This window comes from Lissotriton vulgaris, chromosome 7 (genome assembly GCF_964263255.1).
Source record: "Lissotriton vulgaris chromosome 7, aLisVul1.2, whole genome shotgun sequence".
Taxonomy (NCBI): domain Eukaryota; kingdom Metazoa; phylum Chordata; class Amphibia; order Caudata; family Salamandridae; genus Lissotriton; species Lissotriton vulgaris.
The window spans coordinates 537,244,514-537,264,113 of NC_141695.1; the positions used below are offsets into that span (position 1 = coordinate 537,244,514).

The 19,600-nt window shown below is 50.8% G+C and overlaps 1 protein-coding gene across 1 annotated transcript in view; it reads right to left on the reverse strand.

Annotated features, from left to right (window-relative positions):
* Window positions 1–19,600, reverse strand: part of TEKT3 (tektin 3) — a 122,486-nt gene that overhangs the window by 100,914 nt on the left and 1,972 nt on the right. Inside the window, exon 2 of the mRNA XM_086930613.1 lies at window positions 11,402–12,008. Coding sequence (XP_086786739.1) covers window positions 11,402–11,980 — 579 coding nt within the window. The 5' untranslated portion in view covers window positions 11,981–12,008. The remainder of the gene's footprint in view (window positions 1–11,401; window positions 12,009–19,600) is intronic.

Below are 19,600 nucleotides of genomic sequence, written 5' to 3' on the forward strand. Positions count from 1 at the left end.
TGGGGGTGGTGCCAAAAAAGGAACAGGGGCAATTCCGACTCATCCATCACCTCTCTTTCCCAGAAGGCATGTCAGTAAACGATGGGATTGAAGCTGAGGTATGCTCAGTAACCTATTCCACAATTGACGATGCAATAGACCTGATAAAGGCTACAGGCAGCGGGACTCTCATGGCAAAGGCAGATATCGAGTCGGCATGCCGCCTACTCCCAGTCCACCCCGATAGCTTCCACTTGTTAGGTTTCCAGTGGGAGAGACATTACTATCACGACAAAGCAATGCCAATGGGATGCTCAGTGTCATGCGCATACTTCGAGCTGTTCAGCACATTCATAGAGTGGGCGCTACATGATAGTCACCCCACAGGCGAGAAACTGCATTACCTAGACGACTTCCTGTTTACCGGCCCAGCTGCGTCCCCCGAGTGCGAGGACACACTGAGAGCATTTATTACACTAGCAGGCGAGCTAGGGATCCCACTATCCAAAGACAAGACGGAGGGGCCAACCACAAAAATCACTTTTCTGGGGATCGTGCTGGACTCAGTCACAGGGACATCTAGGCTACCTCCTGAGAAAGTAGAAGACTTTAGACAGGACATAAGGAACCTATGCGGGCGGGACAAGGCCACATTGAGGGACATACAACAGCTCATAGGGAAAGTGAATTTCGCAACGAGGGTCACATCAGCAGGCAAGGTGTTTGCTAGGCGATTGACACAGCTGACACGGAGCCCCACGCACAAACACTACCACGTGCGGCTCGGGCCGAAGTGAAGAGGGACCTGCGGATGTGGGATACCTTCCTGGCAGACTTCAATGGGGTGCTGGTATGGAGGGAATGCTGGCTGACCAGTAAAAACATTGAGTTGTACACTGATGCGTCAGGGAGCACAGGGTTTGGAGCAATTTTGAGGGAGAAGTGGAGCGCAGGACAGTGGCCCAGCAGCTGGCACAGGCTAGGCATAACAGGCAACATAACATTTTTGGAACTTTTTCCCATCGTAGTGGCATTAGTAATCTGGAAAAAGGAGCTCCTAGATATGAAACCGACCCTATGGTCTGACAACAAGGGCGTAGTGCAGGCGATTAACAGAGGGTCGGCCAGGTGCCCAGACACATTGAGACTAATGAGACGTCTGGTTACCTTACAGCTGGAAGGCAACATAGAGCTGCGAGCAAGGCACGTGCCAGGGGTGGAGAACGAAATAGCAGACGCTCTATCAAGAAACAAGATGTTCAAATTCAGGGAACTGGCACCTAGGGCAGAGATGAACACGACCCCCTTCCTTAACCAGCTCTGGGAGCTGGCAGGGTAGACCTTTCAGAAATGATTACACACGCACTCGCCCCAGCTGCAGCCAAACGTTACAGTAAATATGTAGCAACGGTTATGAGAGTGGGGGGCATCCAATCACTAGCTAACGGCGGAGACACTAGCAGGGCGGCAGAGCAGTTCATTGGCTGGGCCTACGAGGGGAAGAGGTCTAGGTCTTGGGCACAGGCTCACTGGCAGCCGTGGCACACTACGCAAAGCTGGAAACAGGTCATAACCCAATTGCATCCCACTACATCAGGACAGCAATGAAGGGTTGGAGAAGGAAGGAAGGAAGGAAGGAAGGAAGGAAGGAAGGAAGGAAGGAAGGAAGGAAGGAAGGAAGGAAGGAAGGAAGGAAGGAAGGAAGGAAGGAAGGAAGGAAGGAAGGAAGGAAGGAAGGAAGGAAGGAAGGAAGGAAGGACACGAGGCGCCCAATAGATTTTGAAAAGCTAGGAGCGCTGCTGGAGGCACTGGAGGGCATAATAACAGACAGATACGAGCTGCTGCTCTTCAGGGCAGCGTTCACCACGGTCTTCTTCGGGGCATTCCGCATTAGCGAGATAGTGGCTCCTGCCAGAGAGGGACAGGCCGAGCACTGCATTCTGGCCAGCGGCGTGACGCCCAGGGCGAAGGGAGTGGACATGGTGCTACGGTGGTCAAAACAGACCAGGCGGGCAACAGGGCCATAGTCAGATTACAATGCATCCAGGATCAGAGACACTGCGTGGTATGCTGCCTGTTCGCATTCATGTTGGTACATCCAGTGGGGGAGGGCCCCCTGTTCAAACACATGGACGGCACCTAGCTAAGCAAGTTTCAGTACACAGCAGTGATGTGCGTAGCACTCAGCAGGGCGGGCCTACCCCCGAAAGGCTTTGCGTCCCACTCTTTCCGGATAGGGGCGGCCACGACCGCATCGCAACATGGGATGTCCGAGGCAGGAATACAGGCGGTAGGAAGATGGCGCTCGCGCGCATACAAAACGTACGTGCGCCCCAGCTGCTATGACCGGAGGGCACGTGGGGCGACCCAGGAAATGACTTGCCGTTTTTCCTTTGCTCCAACAGGGAACAGACCGCACCTAATGTGGGTGGTAGGTCACTCCTTTGTCAGACGGATGGAAGCCTGGTGGAAAAACTCTGGCCGCGCACTCAGGGACAGACCGAAGCACACATGCATCCAATGGTTCGGACGGTCGGGCATGCGATGGGAGCAGCTGGCGGCGGCACTCAAGGGCCTACGGGAAGAAGCGTAGCGGCACTCGGACGTTTTGATCATACACCTACGAGGGAATGACCTAGCCGGGATAGGGCGGAGAGCGCTGCTACTCAGGATACAAAAAGACCTCATCGAGACATCCAGGGCGTTTGGGCGCACGTCAATAATCTGGTCCGAGCTGATCAGTAGAAAGGAATGGCGCGGGCGGAGTCATACAAAGGGGTTGAAAACTCAAGAAAAAAAATAAAACCTCACAGTGAGCAAGTTCTGCAGGTCGAATAGCCTGGACTCAATCAGGCATGGGTTGATACACACAGGCCGCCCGGAATACTACGCCAGCGACGGGGTGCATCTCTCCGAGCAGGGCATGAGAATCTTCTGGTCCAACCTGTGGGGCGCCATGGTACTGGCGGGTTGTCAGTAACAAGGCAGGACGTAGGAGGGGGAGCCGCAGGAAGACGGCAGCATCCCTGACGGCGTGGCGAAGGGCTGCGCTGAGAACGGTTGGTATGGAGGCACACTGGAGGGTGGTGCGCCAGAATAGGTCCACTCACCTTCAGATGCCGCACAGCTGGGTGAGGTGGCCTAAGGAAAGTGACTCTGGGATGCCTCACGGCTGGGTTTCATGGCTACCAAAGGAAGGGGTAGCAAACAGAGACGGCACTCGCAGCCCAGCCCCCGCCGGATGGCAGGGCACAACAGTTGGACAAGGTAGCGAGGCGGCCTAACTCTGGGACAAATGCTACCCCCTTCCCGCCCAAATGAGGCGCAAGAAAATTCCAACCTACCAAAGAACTGGCCCAGAAGGGCCAAGAGATGATCGCAAGGAAATGTATAATGATATAACATGCAAAGTGCAAAATATAACTGTTTCCTTGTAAACCTAATAAACTGCGGCCAACAAATGACCACCAAGAGACAAGAAGTGTAGTGGCTTTCTTGGCGGGAGGGGAAATACCGAAGGGAAAAGGATGTTGTATGCGTGTAGGAATGGGGCAGGGTGCGGGGGTTATGCCGCTCCCATAAACTTGTTGAGTGACGTAATGATTAATGTATATTCTGGACAAACTTTGAGCTCCTGCTGATCTGCTGCAGTTGAGGGCACCTTCATCTTCTTGGCTGACACTCCTTCCTTTCGAACAGACTCCAAAGCAAGGGCTTTGGTTTCTTTCCAGCTGTTTCCAGATGATGCGTCCTAATGGAGTGCCCAGGGAACGATCCCATCTCCTTATGTTACACCTTACATTTCAGATTCCCTCCTGTGGGATCCCAGCTTTCCTTCCACAGAAGGCGGTATGTATGCATACAACACCCACACCTATGTATATTTGTATATGTGCAGAGCGGATGGGGTACCATCACCTTGATTTAACTGTTCTAATCTGGACACTTATAATAAAAAGAGTCCTCAAAAAGAAAGGTGACACAAACAAAATCATCATATTCAGGTCCTCGAGACTTCAAAACAAAAGCAGAGTGGCAGTCTTTTCCCTGTAATTCCCAAGATCAGGAGCTAAACTTTATAGTACGGGGACCTCAGAACGGCTCCTTGTATGCCGGCAGGGGAGGAGACTCCCTAGTATGCAGGATGTGGTATGAAGTGCTATTTGTATTATTATATGTTCGTCTCTGTAACTGCATGCTTGGGCAAGCAGCCCTCATCACCATCAAATCTCTCAGTTTCACTTGTCTGGCCTCCTTCCCCAGGACACGCCTGGAGCCCTGCAGGAGACTGCCGCCACGCCCAGGATCAGAGACCTTCAGAAGCTAGAGCGAGTTACCCTCTGGTTTGTCACCTCTTCTACGTACAATGTGAAGTGGACAGAATCATATGTTCACTGTCCCCGCACTTGTGGGCACATGCTTCGTTCATGTGTGATGGGGTCCTCAGGACAAAACACTTGCATAGGGCCCGAGCCGGATCTGGTGGCTCAGTTGACTAATGCATCCAAAGCATGGGCATGTCTTCGACTTCTTGGTCACAAGTTAAAATCCCAGCGGGTCCATTTAGCCTTTCATCCATCTGAGGTCGACAAAATGAATATCATTGAGTTGTGTAACAAAAAACATCTGTTATTCGCCCCAAGATGTCTACAGGTCAATTTGTGCTTTATAAATACATATGCTACGTTACACTCTAACACAGGGGTACTCAAAGTACGGCCCGCGTACCAGTAGCGGCCCGTCAAGCCTTCAGTGGTGGCCCGGCAAGCCTTCAGTGGCGGCTTGAGACACATCGCACCTGTGTGGTTTTTTGTTAACTTAAGCAAACACCTCTGGTAGCAGCAGTGCGTAATCAGAGAGACTGCTCTGTGGGGGCCGGGTGATTCCAGCCACAGTCAAGAGTGGAGCTGAAGGGGCGCTAAGAGGTGAACAAAGCCTCATTAACAAACAAATGGTCGTTTAAAGATTGTGAAATACTGGGGTGCCTGGGAGGCTGTGTCAGCCAGGCTGATACACACACAGGAGAGAGGGGGGTGGACAGCAGGAACTGAGAGCCGGGTGAGGGAGGTGGGAGGGCAGAGCAGGGAGTGAGAGCCCGGTGAGGTGCGAGGGAAGAGCAAGGAGTGAGAGCCCGGTGAGGTGGGAGGGCAGCAGTGAGTGAGAGCCCGGTGAGGTTGGAGGGCAGCAGTGAGTGAGAGCCCGGGTGAGGGAGGTGGGAGGGCAGCAGTGAGTGAGAGCCGGGTGAGGTGACAGAGGGCAGAGCAGGGAGTGATAGCCTAGTTGAGGTGGGAGGGCAGCTGTGAGTGAGAGCCCGGTGAGGTGGGAGGGCAGCAGGGAGTGAGAGCCCGGGTGAGGGAGGTGGGAAGGCAGCAGGGAGTGAGAGCCAGGTAAGGTGGGAGGGCAGAGCAGGGAGTGAGAGCCCAGTGAGGTGGGAGGGCAGAGCAGGGAGTGAGACCGGGTGAGGTGACAGAGGGCAGAGCAGGGAGTGAGAGCCTGGGTGAGGGAGGTAGGAGGGCAGCAGGGAGTGAGAGCCAGGTAAGGTAGGAGGGCAGAGCAGGGAGTAAGAGCCCGGTGAGGTGGGAGGGCAGCAGTGAGCGAGAGCCGGTGAGGTGGGAGGGCAGCAGTGAGTGAGAGCCCGGTGAGGTGGGAGGGCAGCAGGGAGTGAGAGCCCAGGTGAGGGAGGGCAGAGCAGGGAGTGAGAGCCAGGGTGAGGGAGGTGGAAGGGCAGCAGGGAGTGAGAGCCAGGTAAGGTGGGAGGGCAGTAGAGAGTGAGAGCCAGGTGAGGTGACGGAGGGCAGCAGGGAGTGAGAGCCGGGTGAGGTGACGGAGGGCAGCAGGGAGTTAGAGCCCGGGTGAGGTGGGAGGGCAGTAGAGAGTGAGAGCCAGGTGAGGTGACGGAGGGCAGCAGGGAGTGAGAGCCCAGTGAGGTGGGAGGGCAGAGCAGGGAGTGAGAGCCCGGTGAGGTGGGAGGGCAGTAGAGAGTGAGTTCCGGGTGAGGTGACGGAGGGCAGCAGGGAGTGAGAGCCGGGTGAGGTGACAGAGGGCAGCAGGGAGAGCGAGCCTGGTGAGGTGACGGAGGGCAGCAGGGAGTGGGAGCCGGGTGAGGTGACGGAGGGCAGCAGGGAGTTAGAGCCGGGTGAGGTGACAGAGGGCAGAGCAGGGAGTGAGAGCCTGGGTGAGGTGGGAGGGCAGTAAAGAGTGAGAGCCGGGTGAGGTGACGGAGGGCAGCAGGGAGTGAGAGCCCAGTGAGGTGGGAGAGCAGAGCAGGGAGTGAGAGCCGGGTGAGGTGACGGAGGGCAGCAGGGAGTGAGAGCCCAGTGAGGTGGGAGAGCAGAGCAGGGAGTGAAAGCCGGGTGAGGTGACGGAGGGCAGCAGGGAGTGAGAGCCCATTGAGGTGGGAGGGCAGCAGGGAGTGAGAGCCCGGTGAGGTGGGAGGGCAGCAGTGAGTGAGAGCCGGTTGAGGTGACGGGGGGCAGCAGGGAGTTAGAGCCAGGTGAGGGAGGAGGGAGGGCATAACATGGAGTGAGAGCCTGGGTGTAGGAGATGGGAGGGCAGCAGTGAGTGAGAGCCCGGTGGGGTGACAGAGGGCAGCAGAGAGTGAGAGCCGGGTGAGGTGGGAGGGCAGCAGGGAGTGAGAGCCCGGTGAGGTGACAGAGGGCAGCAGAGAGTGAGAGCCGGGTGAGGTGGAGGGCAGCAGGGAGTGAGAGCCCGGGTGAGGTGGAGGGCAGCAGGGAGTGAGAGCCGGGTGAGGTGGAGGGCAGCAGGGAGTGAGAGCCGTGTGAGGTGACAGAGGGCAGCAGGGAGTGAGAGCCCGTTGAGGTTAGACTGATGGAGATAGAGACAGATAAAGACATATAGAGACAGATAGAGGCAGAGACAGATAGGGGTAGAGACAGACAGCGATAGAGACAGACAGTGATAGCGGCATATAGAGAGACAGAGAGAGATAGACAGACAGAGAGAGAGACAGAGGGAGAGAGGGAGACAGACATAGGGAGGGATGGAGGCAGACTGAGAGAAATAGACAGAGGGAGACAGACAGAGGGAGAGAGGGAGACAGACAGAAGGAGAGAGGGAGACAGACAGAAGGAGAGAGGGAGTCAGACAGAGGGAGACAGATAAAGGGAGGGAGACAGAGGGAGGGAGACAGACAGAGGGAGGGAGACAGACAGGGAGATAGACAGAGGGAGAGAGGGAGACAGACAGTGGGAGACAGACAAAGGGAGGGAGACAGACAGAGGGAGGGAGACAGACAGAGGGATATAGACAGAGGGAGGGAGGGAGACAGACACAGGGAGGGAGGGAGACAGACAGACAGAGGAAGGGATGGAGACAGAGGGAGAGAAGGAGGGAGGGAGACAGACAGAGGGAGGGAGGGAGGGAGGGAGGGAGGGAGACAGAGGGAGGGAGGCAGAGGGAGGGAGACAGAAACACAGACGGAGACAGACAGAGGGAGGGAGGGAGACCGAAAGAGGGAGGGAGGGAGAGAGGGAGATAGACAGAGGGAGACAGACAAATGGAGGGAGACAGACAGATGGAGGGAGACAGACAGAGGGAGGGAGACAGACAGAGGGAGTTAGACAGAGGGCGAGAGGGAGACAGACAGAGGGAGGGAGGGAGGGAGACAGAGGGAAGGAGGGAGACAGACTGAGGGAGACAGACAGCCAGAAGGAGGGATGGAGACAGACAGAGGGAGACAGACAGAGGGAGGGAGACAGAGGGAGACAGACAGAGGGAGACAGAGGGAGAGAGGGAGACAGACAGACAGACAGAGGGAGGGAGACAGAAAGACAGAGGGAGACAGACAGAGGGAGGGAGGGAGACAGACAGAGGGAGGGAGGGAGACAGACAGAGGGAGGGAGGGAGAGAGGGAGGGAGGGAGGGAGGCAGAGGGAGGGTGAGAGGGAGATAGAGGGAGGGAGGGAGGGAGACAGAGGAAGACAGACAGAGGAAGACAGACAGACAGAGGGAGACAGACAGAGGGAGACAGACAGAGGGAGACAGACAGAGGGAGGGAGACAGAGGGAGGGAGGGAGACAGACAGAGGGAGGGAGACAGAAAGACAGAGGGAGACAGACAGAGGGAGGGAGACAGACAGAGGGAGGGAGGGAGACGGAGGGAGGAAGGGAGACAGAGGGAGAGAGGAAGGGAGACAGAGGGAGGGATGGAGACAGACAGAGGGAGAAAGGGAGACAGACAGAGGGCAGACGGAGGGAGGGAGACAGAGGGAGATGGACAGTGGGACACAGATAGAGGGAGACAGATGGAGGGAGACGGAGAGAGAGGGAAGGAAAGAGAGGGAGGGAGACAGAGAGAGAAAGAGAGGTAAGACAGAGAGAGACAGAGGGAAAGACAGAGGGAGACAGAGATAGGGGGAAGGAGGGAGTGAGAGAGAGAGAGATAGAAGGAGGGAGACAGAGAGATGGAGGGATGGAGAGATTGGGAGAGAGAGAGCGAGAGAAAGAGAGATGTGTGTGTATGCTGGTCTGTTGGCTCAGTGGATGAAGGCGTCAGCTGCGGGGCCTGTGTTCAACTTCATGGTCACAGTTTTTTCTTTCTAGCCCCTTCCCCCTCCCCAACTGACTCCGCCTCCACCGGTGCAGCCCACGGCCACAAACCACTCTGTAAATTTGGCCCCCAAAAGAAAGTTTGTGAGTACCCATGCTCTAACACAACCATGTCTTAATCCTCCTCTACCCCCTGGTGAGCCTGGTAGAATCAAATGGCAAACACTGACTCACTCGGAGGGCTCGGTTTTCAATTCGTCTGGCTTCCTCGCTCAGTCAATGAAGATGTTCACCTGATCAGTCTTACGGGCCATGTGTGCAGCGCCGAAAAGGTGCTGAAAATATGTGATGAGGTGAAAGTAAGTCACTGCGAAGGTGACTTCAGCCGCTCTCGGTGCTACATAAAGTCGAGTGGCGGTCGCAGGGTCCACTCTTGCGTGCCGGTAGAGTGCATTTTGAACACAAACTGAGTTTACACATTGCATTACTAACCCTAGTGAGGCTCCTCGGTGAAGGTTTGTGTGTCTACTGACGTGTCCGAACGCACATCCACTTTCATTTGTCATGTTGTGTGGCTTTTGAAAATGGGGTTTAGTGTTGCACAAATACACTTTCTCAAGCTGCTACAAGATGCACTGGCTCCCGTGGCGTGTTTCGTCCAAGTCCCCTGTCGGCAGGAGGGAAGGCATCTTTTGTTGTCGATCATGGTTGATTTGTTTTTCTTGAAAGCCACCCTAGGTTTAATGTGCTCTTCAGAGCTAATCCTCAATCTTCACACCGGATCACAAATTGTTCACAAATAACAGGTTCGCAGTTAAGCTGCGGAGCGGCCTGCAGCCCCCTGGCAAATCAGTCACAATTTGACTCAAACTCCACAGCACTCAGTAAGGCCAGAGTATACTGGGGAACACAGCCCAGCAGCGCACACAACAGATTTATTGTCCAATAAGTCAAAGGTGTTCAAAGGAGGGCCAGCTGGGAGACTTCGGAACAGACCGGTCCCTCTGGAAGACGAGTGTGGCTGAGGGGGGGGGGGGGGGGGGGGGGGCGGGGGTATAGTCACATTTCCAAAAAGCTACTAGGAGCTGGACTGTCACTATCTGTCCATCGATTTACAAAAGGGGGTGGTGATGAACAGAGTGTCTGAATTGAGCAGACCACTCTTACCCAGTCCAAAGATCAGGGCTTGATCCATCACCGTTATTTATCTCACTGCCCCATCCCAGCTCAGAACCTGGCTATATGCAAATCAGTCTGTCCCTGGCCCAGTGCATCATGGGAACAGGGCAGACTAAACTACCAAGCCAATTCTTTACCAGAAAGGAGACAAGCTACGGGGACCGGTTTCTGGCATTTCAGCCTCTTCGGCCCGGCTTGCTTGAATCCTGATGGAGCAGTGAGAAAGGGACTCATGTCTGAGTATACCCTGCCACACCTATAGTGGCCAAAATCGATTTACAAAAGGGGGTGGTGATGAACAGAGTGTCTGAATTGAGCAGACCACTCTTACCCAGTCCAAAGATCAGGGCTTGATCCATCACCGTTATTTATCTCACTGCCCCATCCCAGCTCAGAACCTGGCTATATGCAAATCAGTCTGTCCCTGGCCCAGTGCATCATGGGAACAGGGCAGACTAAACTACCAAGCCAATTCTTTACCAGAAAGGAGACAACCATCTGGCCTTTCAAGAGTGCGGCTCGATATGTTCTAGGGCACAGTCAAAGAGGCCAGGCTGGAAGCGGCGGTGCTTGGAATGAAATTGATGTATGCATTAATTCACCCATTCATTCATTCACTCACTCATGACTCATACATTCATCCATTCAGGAGTTTTCAGCACCTACCCGTCGAGCTGTAGTTTTTGATCGGTAGCTGGCAACTGGGAAATGTACTCTGGAAACAGACGGGTTGTTTTGCCCGTGAATAAAGAGCGCTATGTTGCAGTCAAGGAGTATTGGCAGGATTCTTTAGCGCTTTATGAGAGGCAACCCCCATTTCTTGTAATTAGAAGGGGGCTGCATGTCTTACCCCAAAGATCACACAGAGTATTCATTGGTGTAATTAGATAGTGAACCCCTGTGTTGTGGATCTGAAGTCAACGTTTCAATCATTAGACCACTTGATTCCTCCATTTATAAATACAAATCTGTTATACCCGTGGTGCTTTTATCCAAAGCGATTTACATAGAACTTTCTGATGTACAATGATTATCAGTTTTGGTACTCGTTTTACCGGCCTCGCGTGGATGAAATATTGAGTCACCTTGCAAAATACACGCATGCAACCTTTAGGCTACACACATAGAACTCAACAGCAAGCGCGCCACCCGCTGAGCTGCCTTAGCGGCTTAAAATACAGGTCGAACAGGTGGCATTTTGGCTCGATTTCAAATAATGTCACTGAATATCCCAGTAACGCGAGAGCCACCGATCTAGGAGCCAAAGGAAGAGGAACTGAAAGGTACACATTAAAAAAAAGACATCATTGTATGGAAATCAAAGGTCTCAAACTGTTCCTGTCCTGTCATATTATTATGACATCTCGAACATAGCTCATATTGGGAAGTAATGCTATTTGCACACACATTGGCAGGCTCCCGTTGCTATGGAGTGAGACAAAGCCTGCACTTACCTGGTGTAGGCTTCGAGCATGCCTTTCATGGCGGAGGCTGTCACCTGATACTGACACGCAGTCCTGCCTATTGTCCTTAGTTACTATGTATCAGATGGCTTGTTTACTTCCATTATGGCTAACAACCTCACTGCAAACACCCTGCAGACATAACATGAACCATGACACCAGATAGGAAGGCCGATGTACTGTTGACCGTCACTGCTAGGCGACCGTGTAGTGCATGCTGGGAGTTGCACCCTGCAAAGTAGGACCAACCCTGTCCCGCACTCCTTGCTTTACCTGAAGGGGTCCTTCTGTTTCCGCCAAGGCTCTTTCTATTCTCCTCTTCATGTCAGACAGGGAATTTGTCTCTCCAATGATCTGGTCAATTTCATGATTGATCTCTGATTTCCAGAAGGCGATGTCGTTGACGCGCTCACCAATGTTTTTGCTGGTGTCTGTCTGGGTCCTTCGGGTCTGCTGGTCCTTGTCCTGCAGCAGGCGGCTGGTGTCGACTCGCAATCTTTCGGCACTGTGCCGAGAGGACTCAGATTCCCTATAGTTGAGCTGGTTGGATTTGTACCAGTCGTCGTGTGAATACCGGGTGAAGAGGGCAGTCCTATTGGAGGGGAAGGGCAGGAGCTTGGATGGGGTGAGACTCCCAGAGGTTTTTGTGAAGGGAGCCAAGCAGGGGGTGACCGATGCTACCTTGTAGTAGGTGCTGGGCCTCCATGGAAGGGTCAAGCTCTGGTTCATTGAGTAGTGAGGAATCCGGTTCTTGTAACTTGAGGCCATTGTGGAGATTGCAGGCAGGAAGTTGGTGGGTGTGGGCCTGGGGCGGCCATAGGTTGCGGTTAACGTTGATCCTAGAAGTTCCATAGTGCAACTTCTTCATTCAACGTGGCTCCTGCAGGCAAAATATGAGAGAGGTAATCATGAGATCAGTAACCCTAAAGGCACAAAGAACCTATCCATTCACAGACACAGACACCAACACTGAATACATTTGCATACCTGGTGTTGCACACTTCATGGAATGCAGTTCATAACCATTAAGGGAGTTCTGAGCTTGAAAGAATGACAAAGAGCTGCGTTCTAGCTTATCTCCCCAATGAAATGCCATGTAATCTGAATGGCATTTCATTGGGGCGGCATTCAGAGGCTTCACAGTTTGTAGAGATAGAGCGAGCAAGATAGAGATAGAGAAGGAGCAAGAGAGATAGATGGCAGCCACCACTGCATGCGCTGTTCTAAAAGCACTGCACAGCAGTAGAGGGGACCTGGACACAGGCAGACAGAATACAGGTGGGGGTTCTAGCTGTTCATTCCTTCCTGCAGCATAAAATGGAGCTAGGGGTGCGGTCATGTAGCAGGTGTGCTCAGTGGGCTGAGCGGGCCCACCACTGGTGCACTGATGGTGTACCAAAGGCAAGCCCGTCTGCACCCGTCAACACCCGACTGGACCAGGAGCCAGGAACCCTGATCCTGCCAAACCGGAGGTGCTCAGGTATTCGGCCTCTCAACTTCACGCCCATAGGGGGAGGGGGCGGGTCCGTCGAATTAACTGCTTGCATTCACTATACCTGGTTATGGGAAAATATACAAGCAACTCCTGCTTGCATACTCTTCCTTGTATCTTCACAATCAGCAATCACATCAAGGATACACTCAAGTAGAAAATGTACCTTGTCAATTGTAGATCCCTACCCTGCTACAGACTGGAAATGTTCCCACTCTTGGAGGACAAAAAGCCTGATGTGATCTTCCTGACTGAAACCTGTCTTCCTGATGAATCTTATCCAGATATCTATCAGGCTCCTTCCCCAGATTATTACATTAGCCGCCAAAAGGGTAGGAGAAATGCATACTCAAGGATTCGTTAAAGGGTCTAGTCAAACCCCTACAGCTGCCTGATTGCAAAAGTTATACTTTCGCTATCTCATTTTCTCCCAAATTTACTTTTTTCTGTGCACTTATTTACCAGCCTCCAGGACCCCCTGTCTGAATTAATCAGACTGTTCCAGACCTGATTGCTTGCCCAGTGATAAATAAAGCCCACTTTGTGGTGTTAGGTGACCTCAATATGCATCTAGAGGTTCCCATCAACCCTCAAGTTGTAAGGCTTCCTACATGATCTTGCTACTATTCAGCTCTCCAAGAGGGTACACAGCCCCACCCATAAAAGGATCATTTACTTGACCCCATCTTCGCTAACTATCCTTACTTAAATGCAGAGGAGCTAGTACTTGGTCAAACCATTTCTTGGTCCCATTCACTTTGATAATGCCTTGCTGACCCCCTTACCCTAAACCCTTCAACTGGAGGGACCGCAGCTGGTCTAGGCTGAATGAGGTTGAATGGGCTACAACCCTCTGTTAAGCTAGATCAGAGTCGGGGCATGACTTCAAATGTGCATGTTAAGATTGATCAAACATTCTCTGGACCAGATCATCCATATATCCACCCAAACCAAGAAATTTGACGGTAAATCTGAAAACTGTTCCCTGGTATAACCCCCATTTAATGTCTCTAGAAAACAATGCAAAATTGAAGAAAGACAATGGAGAAAAAAATACACAAAATCCAATAGGAAAAATATATCTAGAGGTAGTCAGGCACTATCATTCTGAAATTCATTCATCAAAGGCCTTCCATTATTAAACTAAAGTCCAGGGGGCTGCTAACTCCCCCAGGGAAATGTTCAGAATTACTAATTCACTATTAGAATCTTCCTCTAGGGCCCCGATTCTCAACCTCTCGAAGGCAAGATGCAATGACCTTGTTCTCTTCTTTAAAAAATCAATAAAGGACAATTACTTGATATTTCTGGACTTTGGAGGAGATCCAGAGCAGGAGCCCTCCAGACAGAAAGAAGATGATTATATACTGTAACTATGGAGCAGTAACAATGCCATGTTTGTATTTATGCTTTTATGAGTTTTTTACCTCGAATAAAGCTAAATTTGATTGATTGATTGATTATATACCAAGACTCATGGAATTTCCTTGCATCTCCTATGAGAATTATGAAAGACTTTTAACGAAAGTAAAATCCGGCTCTCCACTAGACCCCGACCACCTCATATTCTTCTAAAAGCAGCTAACACCCTTCTCCCAGTCTTTACTGATATGGCAAACCTGTCCCTTGAGAAGGGAATCATACCCGTAGTATGGAAACACGCTATGGTAAGATCCATGTATTAAAAAAACTAATCTTGACCCATGTTGCCCTAATAATTTTCGACCTATCTCTCTTCTTCTGGGATTGAGTAAGGTGCTGGATAAATACGTTGACTTGGACCACTCGGACTCCATAGAGGCCAACAACATTCTGCACCCACACAGACAGGGTTCTGGCCAAAGCCTAGCACCGAAACCACGCTTTTGGCGGTCACAGAGAAGGCAAAAATGAAACTGGATTGAGGAGGTACTGTAGCCAACATCCTCCTCCTTGACTATAGCGACCTGGCTCCTTCCCTTAAGTAATGCCTGAAGAGGGTAGCCAGATAGAAGAACAAGTCCTGTCTCAAGCTCAATGCTAACAAAACCATTCTGATGATATTAGGGAACAATGTAAATCCATACATGTTCCTGGGTGGCCTACACATCATGTCCCTACCCCTGCCCCCAAATCTGTAGTGATAAGTTTGGGGTATGGCTTGATCATTCACTCTCCATGGAGACCCAAGCAACCAAACTTTCACTCTGCTGCTACATGATTCTTAGAATGCTGCAAACTTACTGCCCTTGATCCCCAAGCTTTCTAGTGGGCTAGTAGTCCAGCCTTTGATTTTCTCTCTCCTGGATTATGAAAACTCCTTTCTACTTGGGAGCTCTTAAAAGATTGGTAAACTATACAGAATGCAGCGGCAAGGACTGTTTTAAATATCACTAGACAGCAGTCAGGACTTCAGGCCCTGGCCACCCTTCATTGGCACCCAGTCATGCAGAGAATCAATTTCAAGGCACTGTGCTTTGCACGCAGTGCCTTTTGAGCCCAAGGTCCCTCCATCACCAGACAACTAATTGCAACTTGCACACCTGGCAGAGGTCTCAGATCCTCTAACACACCGCGGGCTATAATTCACTCATTAAGAAGGCTGGAAAAGGAGGAAGATCTTTTATTTACCATGTGGCAAACCTCTGGAGCACCCTGCCCATTATCTTGCGGACAATTGAAAATGCACTCTCCTTCAGAAAATGGCTCAAATCCTTTCTGTTTGTGAACTAACTCCTTGGAGCCTGCGTCTATAGTCTATGTTCATTCAACTAACGCTGGGATGCCTCCAGGTCACCATACGCTCTATAAATCCCTCTAACATAACACAACATAGCATGACTGGGCTGTATGTAAAATGGTGAGGAAGGGATTGCTTCTACTAGTCTATCTTGGATTCAACTTACCTTTTAGAGGAGGGGAGACAAGGATGGTTACCTTTAGTCTCTCTTGGTTGTAGAGCGTCATATGGCTACTACCACTTCTTCTGATGCATGGAAACGGTAACCATGTTTGTCCAGTCTCTTAAATAGGACTGAGAAGGATGACCGCCGTTGTTCTGTGAGTGAACGAGTGAGTAGGTGGGTAAGTGTGTGAGTAACTAAGCAACTGAGCAGTTTCCTTGAGCTCCACCCTCTAATCAACGAGGAATAAGCATAGTTGCAGATACTCCGTCTTTGGTGGAGGAGATAAGGCTTCCACTACTGCCTCCTCCACAGAACAAGACAGGGTGAAAGTGGCTATTCTCTCCTGGTGAGGGAAAGTAGGACGACTTCCAATATACCCTCTTAGGTGGGGAAGAGTTGGGTGGATTTGATTACTTTCTACTTAGTGAGGGACCGTAGGAGTATTTCCACAAACTCATAAAGTACAACATGGTTGTGCTGCTCTCTTGCTGCTTGAGTTCTGCTACAGATTCCTCGCTGCCACCTGGGAAGAGCTAAGGAGGTTGGACAGACATTGTGAGTACCCCAGAGGCATAAACAGATAATGCAAGGATCCGGGTGTGAATGGTCAGACAGATAGTGCAATGAGCTAAAAGCACATTAAGTGACAGTGAGAGAAGCTATGGGTGCATTAACAGAGTGCGGAGGCCGTGACACATATAGACACACATATGAACACTGTGAAGAGTTCAGGGACGCATTGGCAGACCATATGTTGTGGTCGAGGCACCTAGACAGAAATAGAGGAGATAGGAATTTGAGAGAGATTGAGAATGAAGGGGTACATAGACTGATAGGACCTTCTTTAGACTCAAAACATAATAGCTGTATCTGCTTTCACCATTGTTCTAATTACATGGCAAATAACAATAGTGCTACCTTGACCAGATTTTGTACTCCGATTTCTTATCAGACATGAGCCTGTGGTAAAATGAAGCACACATATCATAACAAATGGGTGCAACACATGCACAAAACTAAATCCTCTTATGCCATAGATTTTTAACAATAAAATCTAAACTTGCTGCTAAAAAGACCTCCACTGCAAGATGAGCCATGGGCACACAGATGGACAATGTGATGAGTTCGGACATGTACAGGCAGTGTGAAGAGCCTGGGCCACATGGACAGTCGGAATGTAGGGACACGTGCAGACAGTGTAAGACCATTTAACACAAGGTTGAATATTGTGATTTGTTTGGACATGTGTAGGCATTGTGAAGATCCCAGGGCACACAGACAGTCAATGTGTTGAGCTAGAGGCATGTGCAGACAGTGTAAGAACCTTTGATATATGGTTATAGATAGTGTGTTGAGTATGGGCACATGCAAAAAGCATGAACGTACATGGACCTATAGACAGACTGTGTGTTGAATTAGCGGCATGTGCAGACAGTGTAAAGATCCCGGTACATATGGACAGACAGTGTGTTCTGTTAACGGCATGTGCAGACAGTATAAAGATGCCGGGACACGTGGGCAGCCAGTGTGTTGTGTTAGGAGCATAGGCAGACAGTGTGAAGATCCTGGGATACATGAGTTTGGGGCATGCGCAGACAGTGGGAAGTGCCTAACACACATTGACAGACAGTGTGTTGAGTTTAGGGCATATGGGCAGACATTGTGAAGAGCCAGGAGCACTTGGTCAGCTTGGAGCTGTGCAGTAGCCATAGTGAGTAGGGTCGAAGTAATCTATCATACAAAGACAGACAGCGTCAAGAGTGTGTGGCACGCACATAGACCACATGTGTAACTTTGGTTACATGGATAACGATGTAAAAGGCCGAAAACAGAGTTTGGGAGCTTGGAATACATTAACTAAAAGGTTTACTTCAGACTAATGTTACCAGGGAAAAGTTGAGTCTCAAGTGTTCTCCAAATTGTCAACTTCCATTGGAGGTGAGGCCCACCTGCCATTCATCTCATATCAACTTGAAAAGTGACCTGAAGAGCATGGTGACACCTCGAGCTGGCACATACACTATGTGAAGAAAGAGCTAGGAGCCACGGTTTTACAAACACCTGGCTATAAATCTGCTAAACTTAACTGCTCTCTACCAAGTCGTAAGAACACATCAGTGGCACAGGTTTAGAGCATAACTCAACATATAACAACTTTATTGTTTATAGATACAAAGCAGAATAAGCCTTCATACATTTCCATACTTTGTTTTCACATGAGGGACGTTTCTCCCGAAGAAGGCCTATTGGGAGGTCCACAGATGTCTCAGTCTATGAAAGACAAAATGATGGTCGTGGAATGCGCTTCCTATGAAAGATGGAAATGGGCTCCTACTGCCTAGCTCCTACTGCCTGGCTCAGAGCCAGCAAATGTAAAATAAAACGATGTTCTTGCATCGTTGTATTTTGCATTTGCCAGCTCTTAGCCAGCAGTGATGGGAGGGGTGGGGCCTAGGCATGGGACAGGGGTGGAGGAGTGCTACGTGCACTCCACGCCCTGAGGGGGCTGCATATGTGTTTTGGCCAGCCGTCTCAAACCGACCAAAACACACATGAGCATTTATATTTTCTCATGCCCAGCTTGGGCTGGAGAAACGCAACAGACTCCCTGTCTAAGCAAAGAATCTTTCCTGTCTGCTCAGACCAATCTCTGCGCTGCTCTGCAGCACAGGGATTGGATGGGAGTCTGGATCACAGGGGCTGCTGGGACCCAGAAAAAAGAGAATCTGCAAACGTGAGCGACGCTGGAGGCAGGCGGTGGCAAAAGTATGTTTTTTTTTGTTTAAATAATGTATTTCTATTTCTAACGCCCCCCAACCCATCCCGCATGACCCAACACACCCCACCACCCTTTGCTTATGGCAGCCGCCGCTGTAATTTCGTCAGGGTGAGAGACTGATGGCTGCTGCTCTTTGAGCTCTGCCGCAGTATGGATCCTTGGGTTCATTTTGGATGCAAGGGTGCATTTTGTGCTAAGCAAATAGTGAGTTACACCCACCACTTGTTTTGATGGGGGACAGTACCCCTGTAAAGAAACAAAACTACCCTTCCCATGGGTCTTGTTAGATTGTGGACTACAACGACCCCAGGAAACCTTACCTATGCGAAAAGAGCACAACATATATGCAAAATAGGAGTGGTCTACATTTGTGGAAAATGCAAGGAGGCCCATAAGCCCCAATTTAGGTTGGTCGACTATCAAAAGCTGGCCCCAAGGTTCACCAGCAGAAGTATAGAAAACACAATCTGGGCCCTTAGCAGGTAGATGCAAAAGGGCAAATTATTCTATGGTTTTTGCTGGGAGTTCGAGTCCCTCTCCAAGACAAGTGCTGTGATTGACAGCAATTGCCATTGTAGGGCCCCTCAGATACATCTATAGGCTGTTGGGTCATCCAGCACACATTGATTAACTGATCAGGCTGTCACCCACTGAGGCACACTCCAGAGTAGTGCCCACCTGGCCCCAGAAAAGGTTGTTCTTCGTGTAATGGAGGACTTCGCCCTATGTATACCAGATATTTTGGTTTGCCCCCATCCTCTTGCACATATTTTTCAGGGGCTCCCATATATACAATGTCCATTTGGATCAGACCAATTTGAAGACCGTATTAATGCCCATCCAGGGGTGCTGGACCAGTTTGCACCAGCGACTAGGGCTTCCTCTCTGCTCCTGCCTGAAATTATTGAGGTTCCCAATGCACAATATGGCCTCTGCTACAAGAATATTACAAAAACATGATCATAGTCCAGCTAGTGTGCTCAGCTCAAGTTGCACACTCTATTGGGTCAACTCGTCAGTACAGGGTTTCTCCTGGTGCAAAGGTATTTCAGGGTAAAATGTCTGTGTAGCATCCATGCATAATACAGCCCCTGGCTCCAGACAACTGAGAAGCTCTACCAGAGCCCAGAGAGTGCTCCTCAAAACACTCTTTTGCAAATGAGAGCAAATTTCCGACCTTCAGAATGCTGCTGAGCAGGAGAAACGAAGCTGACATTGACTAGTGCAACAGAGACAATGACTAGACTTATGACATCTGCAAACAATCTTTCCGAACACCAAGGAGGCCCAGTACCAAGAACATACTTTATAATAAA